At 41.1% G+C, this 8223-nt stretch overlaps 1 protein-coding gene across 5 annotated transcripts in view; it reads left to right on the top strand.

The window, feature by feature from the left end:
• Positions 1-8223, top strand: part of elavl4 (ELAV like neuron-specific RNA binding protein 4) — an 80654-nt gene that overhangs the window by 1225 nt on the left and 71206 nt on the right. For 4 of the 5 annotated variants that reach the window (XM_034881396.1, XM_034881399.1, XM_034881397.1 and 1 more), the window contains exon 2: positions 73-213. The exons of the other annotated variant lie outside the window; for it this stretch is intronic. In XM_034881396.1, the coding sequence (XP_034737287.1) occupies positions 73-213 (141 nt within the window). The remainder of the gene's footprint in view (positions 1-72; positions 214-8223) is intronic. 5 annotated transcript variants of the gene reach the window in all.

Below are 8223 nucleotides of genomic sequence, written 5' to 3'. Positions count from 1 at the left end.
TCTCTCTCTCTCTCTCTCTCTCTTTCCCTCTCCTCCTGTGTCTGTGTATGAGTGTGTGTGTTCTGTGAGCAGCATCTCAAGATGATGGCGAGGTACGGGCAGCTCTCGGGACTAGCAGCCAGTGGCGTGGGCTCCGTCCCCGAGACGCACTCGCCGCTATTTCCCAGGGATCTCCTGTCATCGCCAGCCCAGATGGGCTACAGGTCACCCCTGGTAAGAGGATAGACAGACCAATATATCCATATATCTCTTTAATGAACACAGGCAAGCATATTACTGAGAAAAGAAACAGAAAAAGAAGAAAGTGGTAGTTTGTGTATGTGAATCTGTGTGTGTGTGTGTGTGTGTGTGTGTGTGTGTGTGTGTGTGTGTGTGTGTGTGTGTGTGTGTGTGTGTGTGTGTGTGTGTGTGTGTGTGTGTGTGTGTGTGCGTGTGTGTGCGTGTGTGTCTGCGTGTGTGTGTGTCTGTGCGTGTGCGTGTGTGTGGAAAAGAGCAAAGTGGCAGAAAGAGAGCAGATCAATTGTGGGATTCTGCCTGTATTCCCAATGGATAGTATTAGTAAATATTTACATTGTTATGTTTATTCAATTACAGACGCCTACTCTGTCTTTAGCCTCTGCCAGTCAGACTGTTATCAGGGGAATTTGAGGTGTTTGTGTCTGTGTGCATGCATGTGTGTGTGTTTGTGTGGGTAATATATTTGTAGTATTTTGTGAATTCTGTTAGCGCATGTGTAGTATTTGCATTTAATGGAGAATTATCTTTCATAGTAAATTAATGAATGGGTTCTAGCAGTCCACCTCCACCGTTTTTAACTTTACGTAACATCCTTGGAGAGGAAAGATTATTTTTTCAACACCCGTAGGCGATATATAGCTGTATAAGATGACATATTTCAAAATATATTTGATCATAACTATCAATCCAATTCAATTCCAATTAACATCTTAGAAGTCACATTAGCAGAGAAAGCAAGAACACTGTAAATAGATGGAATATGTTGCACTGGAGACAACATTACTCTGAAATTTACATAGAAAAGATTACTTCAAGGGAGAGGAAATAAGAGAGAAAAAGGGGCATGAGAAAACCCTGAGCGTTTAGGCAAAAGCGTTGTGAGAAAATCCCTGACTCGCCGCATTAAAGCGACATGAAGCTGTGGGTGTCTAATCCGCTGTGGGCTCTTCATTGGTTCGGCTCCCCTTCAAACTGGCTCAGATCCACACCCTAGAGCCTCCCGGAAGCCTTCATAACCCACTGTCATGCTGCTGACTGTACCCAGGGGTTTCCGTCAACTGTATGCAAATGCGCGGCAAGGATAAGCGGTGAAATACGTTCTGTGAGGAGTTGGACTTCAAAAATCTTTTTCAGCTTTCGCTTTGAATTCTTACACGAGTTCAAAGACGTCTGTCCAGTGTTTTGTTGTTATTGTTACACAGCACACAAAATGCCTGTGTTTTCCACTGCCTGTTTTGACTCACAACAGTGTTATCTGCTGTTTGCATGAAGCTGCTGGACCATGAATTATTTGTTGATACCAGTGGAACTAATTAGCTAAATTTATTATATAAATATAGTCAAAATGTTAACATATTTCTTTGCATCTTTTCGGTTTCGTATTGGGTGGTGTAACTCAGTTTGAGGCGATAGCCCAACCCGCCAAATACAGGTTGAAACATGACCAGTTGATGAGTTTTAAATTAGATTTAATTTAACAACAGAGCATAAAGTATAAATGAAGGAAGAAAAAGTACGGACAAAATTAATAAATGAGTGACTATAAGGTCCTCATCACATGAAGCAACATTTCTGGTAAAAATGGTTTATGTTGGGGATTTTGCGCATTTGTCATTAATGTGTTGTTGGTGATGAGGCATGTTCCACTTGTGTGTGTGTGTGTGTGTGTGTGTGAGCGTGTGTGTGTGTGTGTGTGTGTGTGTGTGTGTGAGCGTGTGTGTGTGCGCGCGAGTGGGTGGAAGTGCGTATGCTTGTGGAAGTGTTTGAATGTGTGTGTGTGCGCGCGCTCATGCATGATTACCCTGGTTAAGAAAGACCATCGTTATAGTGATTAATGGTGCCTTCATTAAGCACAGCAACATCATTTGCATACATTAGATAAATGTGCTGGAAGATTCTGGTGGCTTTGTTGTGTAAAGCCTCAGAAGCAGCATCGCATCTTTTACCTCGGTGATATCAAACGGAAATACAATTCTATACCGGCAGCACAACATTGCTCCGTATTTCTATTTAATGCTTCACTGCATTAAATAAGTGCCTTGATAAATGAATACATGTTTTCGTCCTCCAACACACTATATGCATGCAGGAGAGTTTACCATCACTAGTAACAATGTATTCAGTTTGTTCAGAACATTTTCTGTGCGTGTATGCAAGTTTCGAGCTGTAGGACAATGCGTTTAAAAGAGCATTTAATGAATTATAATCTGAACCCATCAAATCACACGGAGGAGATATTTAGCCTGCAATTAATGACATTTAAACTGATATTCTTTTGTTTAAATTTGAGCATCAGTATCAGTTTACAGCATTAAGATGTCCAGGCAATTAAAAAAACATGTGAGCAAAAACTAAATTGCTAATTATTCCAAATTTCAGTTGCTGAGATCTCGTTTTCAAAAGCCAATATCTAAAAACCTGCAGTGTGCCGTGCTTCAGAGCTGAATGCTGTTAATTTGTAGAAAGCTCCACTGATTACCCACTGCAGGCAGCTGCCGTTCTCTATGTGACACAAGGTTTTGTTTGACAACTCCAATCTTTTGTGTTTCAACATTTAAAAAGAAATCGAGGGTTGCATTTCGAACCTGCCTGAAGAGGTTCATCATCGGCACAACACTAAAAAGCCAAAGGAGGAAGAAGAAAAGAGAGGGGCGAATGGGATAGATGCTGGCAAACGTGTGTAGCTACAGTATATTAGGAGCCAAGAGATAGTTAGAGGTCATCTCTATTTCATAACAATGATTAGCTCCTTCCATCTGCTGCTTGCTGTACTTCCCCTTTTCCTTGATAGCTGTGTTCTCTATATCCAGGAAATTAGTTCATTTGTGCTCCACAACCCTGCCACCAGTGAGACAAAAACAGGTGCAGCAGACTGAACGATGCCACAGAGGGATAGTGAGAAAACAGAGAGATGGAGATATGTGCAAAATACAACAGGCATGATAATAACAATTGTACCATAAGTACAATGGTGGTTGACAAAAACGAATGTGGTATTATATTTTAACATCAATCAGTAAGTGACCTGCCAAGGGATTCAAAACTGCCAATATATCCTTTATGTCATTTTAGCGTTTTTTAACTGCATTCACAGCAGAACATAAGGCTTGATATATTTCCGTGTTGAGTGTAGCTTTTTAGCTTAGGGTAGGGTAGAAAAAACACATGCTATTCAGCCATATCATCCCTATAGCATGTATCAGACTGCAGCAGATTATAACCACACCATGTCATAGAATTTACATGCAACATCATACGAACACAGACTGTGTAGCTTTGTGCCTGTCTGTAGATCATGTCATGAGCAGGCATGTGGTGTGTCAGTTATGAGGAACACAGAGAGGCTGAGAGACACTGCAAGAGGGGCCTGGAGGGTTCTGATTTGTTGGAAGAGCTGTGTGTGAGTGTGTGTGTGTGTGTGTGTGTGTGTGTGTGTGTGTGTTTGTGTGTGTGTGTGTGTGTGTGTGTGAGTGTGTGTGCGTGTGCGTGTGCGTGTGCGTACGCGCTCGCTGGCCACCAGTACTGCAGGGAGGGCCTAGAGATCAGCAGCTGAGCCTGTGTCCTGCTGGGAGCCATCACTGCAGAATGGAGCAGGTGTCTGCAGGCTCTCTCTCACTCTCTCACACTCACAGACACACACACACACACACACACACAACCAACCAATTTTTCATATCCATCGCCTCAGTAGATAAGACTAAAAAAAAAAAAGCTTGCGATGTGGATGTGATCCATAAACAATAGTCTAACAACAGAATATCTTGCTGCAGCAACACGAGCGCCCACGCCCAACCAAAGGTCACCTGTCTGTGTTCAGGTACTTTGACCTGGAAGTAATAGCCTGTAATTTCACCAACATAATGGCAGTGGCAGGGCCCAGGGTTTCTGGATAGAGTCTGTGAACCGCTAAATGTGTCTTGGTGCTTATGATCAAACAGCAGTAACACACTGATCATGTCACAAACACATTTTAGGAGATGGGTGAAGAGCAGAGCACATAATCCAACAGTAAACAAAAGGGTCACCCCCACCACCAAAGACCGAAGCAGAAAATTTTACCCTGCTATTATTTCCACACTGATTGGATTGACAAATCTTTTAAAACACGGATTAACATGACTGAATCTAAACTATTCAAATTTCCCAATTAATAACAATGTTTATGAACATAGTAAGAGAACAGGCTGATGTTTTCAACTAAATGCAGGTTTCGTAAAAGTCACACTCTCCAATATGTAAACAAATATGTGCTAAAGAAATACAGACATGGGCCTTGAAGTAACACAAAAATGGAAAAATAGAAAACAACGTGTGAACTTCAGGCACACATCATTTCAGTTGATATAGTAGTGGATTATATATCCATAGTAGGCAGGCCTGAACGCTTCTGGGGATTTACCTTTATCAGGTCAGAGGCTATATTTTTACAATTCAATGGATTGAACAAACACAATAACCTCAATTTCAGCTGTTGATTTCTCTTCTTTAATTTAAAAAAATCCCAGGGCTGCTCTTTTGCTCGGTAGAGGAAAAGCATTTAATTTCAGAGACAAATTTGTTGCCTCTCGTGGACAATGTTTTCACATCCAGTTGCAGTTATTTCATTTGGCTTTAAAGGATAAATAGAGAGAGAATAATGAAACAGACGAGATTGGAGAGAAAGCAGTTTTGTGTTTTCAAATGTGGGGATTTCTTCACATTTTGTTTTTTGCAAACAAACATTACCAATTATTATGGGAAAATTGAATATTGCCTCAGCTACAGCAGTAGCCTCAGTTTGACTGTGAAGTCAAATTCAGAGGTTTGGCTAAATCTAATGTCATTGTAGGCTGACATAACACAGCCTAAGATGCGTATTGGATCAAACAGATTTACTGAATGAATTATAAAACAGATGAAATGTACTGCAGATATGTCAGCCTTATAAATTTTGACAAAAGAGGTATTAGCGAGTCCTTTACTGACATGTCTGTGATAATCTCACTCAGATGGCTTCAGATCATTCATCTCCTTTACAATAGACACAAATTCATAACACAAACAAAATCTCTTGATGAAAAGAACATTAAATCACCTCTTTTTCATAGATTATTCATAGATTATGGCCTTTGTAGACCCCGATTTGAGATATTATATGGGCACAGATACCCATTTTTCAGGTGAGGACTCATTTTAAGAGCATGTGAGGAAACGTGCATTATTGTTGTCAGCTTGTTTCTGACAAAGGCTGCCAATCCTTGAGTGATTGTCTGGGTCTGTGATCCTGGCATGTTGATGAACAGTGCTATATTTTTGTCCTCTCAGAATTGATAGATTCAAAGCCAATGCATTTTTATTGATTCGCTAATTGCCGGGGATGAGGCAAAGTATCTGCTGTCACCATGAATAAATGATGTATGGCTTATCCTTGCATTAGTTTCGAGGAGGAGTGACCGTTTGAGTTGCAGTCACTAGCCGCTGGCTCCACCGGGTACTCTCGGGTAATCAGGCCTGTTAACACTGTATGCGCAGAAAACAAAGTAGTTAAAAAAGTGAATTTCTTTTTTTTTTAAGTGACAACCAGCCATTAATAAAGGTCGAGCTAAATCAAGATATTTGAAATTCATTAAAATACTTTTCCAAGAGGAGGGTAACAGTAAGTGGTTCCTTTACACAACCCAGGGAGATGCACCAACAGCATCATTATCTGCTGACCCTTTGTTCCCTTTAATAATAAATATATTCTGACCGCAACATTTAAACGGATCACCATAGAGTCTGCCTTGTGCTGTACATAAGGGACTGTAAATTGAGCTAATTTACAGGAATATATACGTTTTTATATATACACATTGTCATTTACGGTCATTAATCTGCCTCAGTTTAATTTCATGTAAAATTATAAAAGTACATTTACTCAGCATATGATTTATACCTTCAGCACACAATGTCTTGTTATTTTCATGATTTCTAGAGTTGTTGCTAATTAATTTCTTTCTCTTCAATCGGCTTAATGTTTCAACAACACAAAGTAATTGAAACATGTCTCTAAGCATGTAGGCATTTAAACTGAAGCCCGGTGGAGTTTCTTTCTTTTTTTTTGCCTTGCCCAGTTGCCGTTCTTCATGCATGAAAAAGGGTGGTTGAGCATGAAGTGACATTTGGAGTGCTGGATTTGTGAAGCATCGGCGTGTTTTGGTCCACAGTACCGTAGGCCATCCCTAGGAAGGACCCTGGATACGTCTCATTTTCTAAAAGGTTATTTCTTTTTAAAAGCCGTTGTGCAGCCATGTATGGATATGTTTAGGTTATTCTCATTTTCCCACCTAAAGTCTGAGTAGGAGATTCTGTAAAAGCAGAACTCATGACTCATTCCTGCAGAAAGATACTAACCCGAGGCACCAGATGGTTTGTTACACAGAACCTTCCGAGAAACCATAAGTTTTTTTTTTGGCAAAAGGGCAGGCACTTTCAAAAAAATACCTGGCAGGTGATTGAATGAGCCATCTGTCTATAACACCGCTACTAATCGCGGCCATCACACAGACCTAAACCACGCCCGTAGCTACCATTAGCTCCTCACATGATGCTGATTGGTGATATCATGAGAATCTAGCTGCCATGCAAGGTAAGGGAGACACATGACTAAAAAACAAAAAAACATAAAATGGAAAAGGTCTGAAAGTAAGAAGCAGTCTAAAGAATCCTAAGTGGGAAGCTTTGTGTTACTTCCCTATACGTGCATGCGTGCGTACTTGCTTGCGTTTACGTGGGAAGGATTGTGATTAAAGCCTCCACCAGATGGACCACAGCAGTCGGCCTGTGAGCGAGAATGTACCCCAACCGGGATCAAACGCAAAACGGGCTGCCGTCCACATAGCCCCAAAGACCACCACTATACCCCATGATCCACTGACCCACCGCACTGCAGCATGGCCGCGGCTATATTTCACACATACCGAGTCGTCCCGTTTAGACTAGAAGACAGAGGAAGAGAGGATTTGATATCCCAGCCATAATACTCATGAAACTCCAAACGGCATTACATTTACTACACATCAATGACAATAAACAGCTAGACTAAACTTCATGATCAGTGTGTGAGCTGCTGGCCTGCTGAAGTTGAATGTCAACCCAAGCTGCGGACCACTCTGCTGTCCAAATGGACACTAATCCACCAGAGTCCTGTTGAGAGTACCCTCCCAGTGCCAGAATACATGCCAGACTCAACAGCCAATGCATAGCTAAGCCTCTCTGGGCACCTTCACAAACCTTCTCTCATTTCTGTTAGGCTACAGCCTCAACGACCCACCATGATCTCTTCCATTAAAAATGATTAATTTGAACGTGTGGATTTTAATGTGAAAAAGCAGTTAGCTAAGCATTATTTTGAATTAAATATACAACAGAGCAGACTTCAACTTAGCAATTGAACATGCATTCACTCCCTATTCCACAGATAGAGGAATTCAGTCTGAGCCTTTAAACAGCCCCGTCACATCTCTGCAGTCTGCAAAGCTCCAGCCATACCAAACAGCTTTGAGTTAAAGTGGAAGAAAGTGGCTGTGACAAATGCAGCACAGCCTTGTTCCGGGATCAGCATGATGAATTCATTTTTGATCTGAGGAGTTTCTACCAGGGAGAGTGACACAGGCAGGGGTTAAGCTGACTGTGTATCGTGCCCACTGACACGGGAGGGAAGAGGATGTGGGAGGAAAACTTCAACTAGATTAGTTACATTTTACCAAAATACTTTTATTGCATGCATTTAATAAAGTGTATAAGTAACATGTGCCATTTAGGGAATCCACTTTCCCATAAGTGGCTCCATGAATTTACAAATTTTTCTTGGCGGGGCCAAGTGGGATTCACTTTTTAGTTTTTCTACTTTGTTAAAGAAATATTTTCTAAAGCAAAATGTCAACTTTGTTTTCATTTTTCTATTTAATTAACACCAGGAACGCTGAACCCAAAGCAGTCACAATCTCAACACGTTTTCAACCCCTT

Source organism: Etheostoma cragini, chromosome 9, assembly GCF_013103735.1.
Source record: "Etheostoma cragini isolate CJK2018 chromosome 9, CSU_Ecrag_1.0, whole genome shotgun sequence".
Lineage (NCBI taxonomy): Eukaryota > Metazoa > Chordata > Actinopteri > Perciformes > Percidae > Etheostoma > Etheostoma cragini.
Note: the sequence above shows the minus strand (reverse complement) of the source record. Positions and strands in the feature narration are given on the sequence as shown.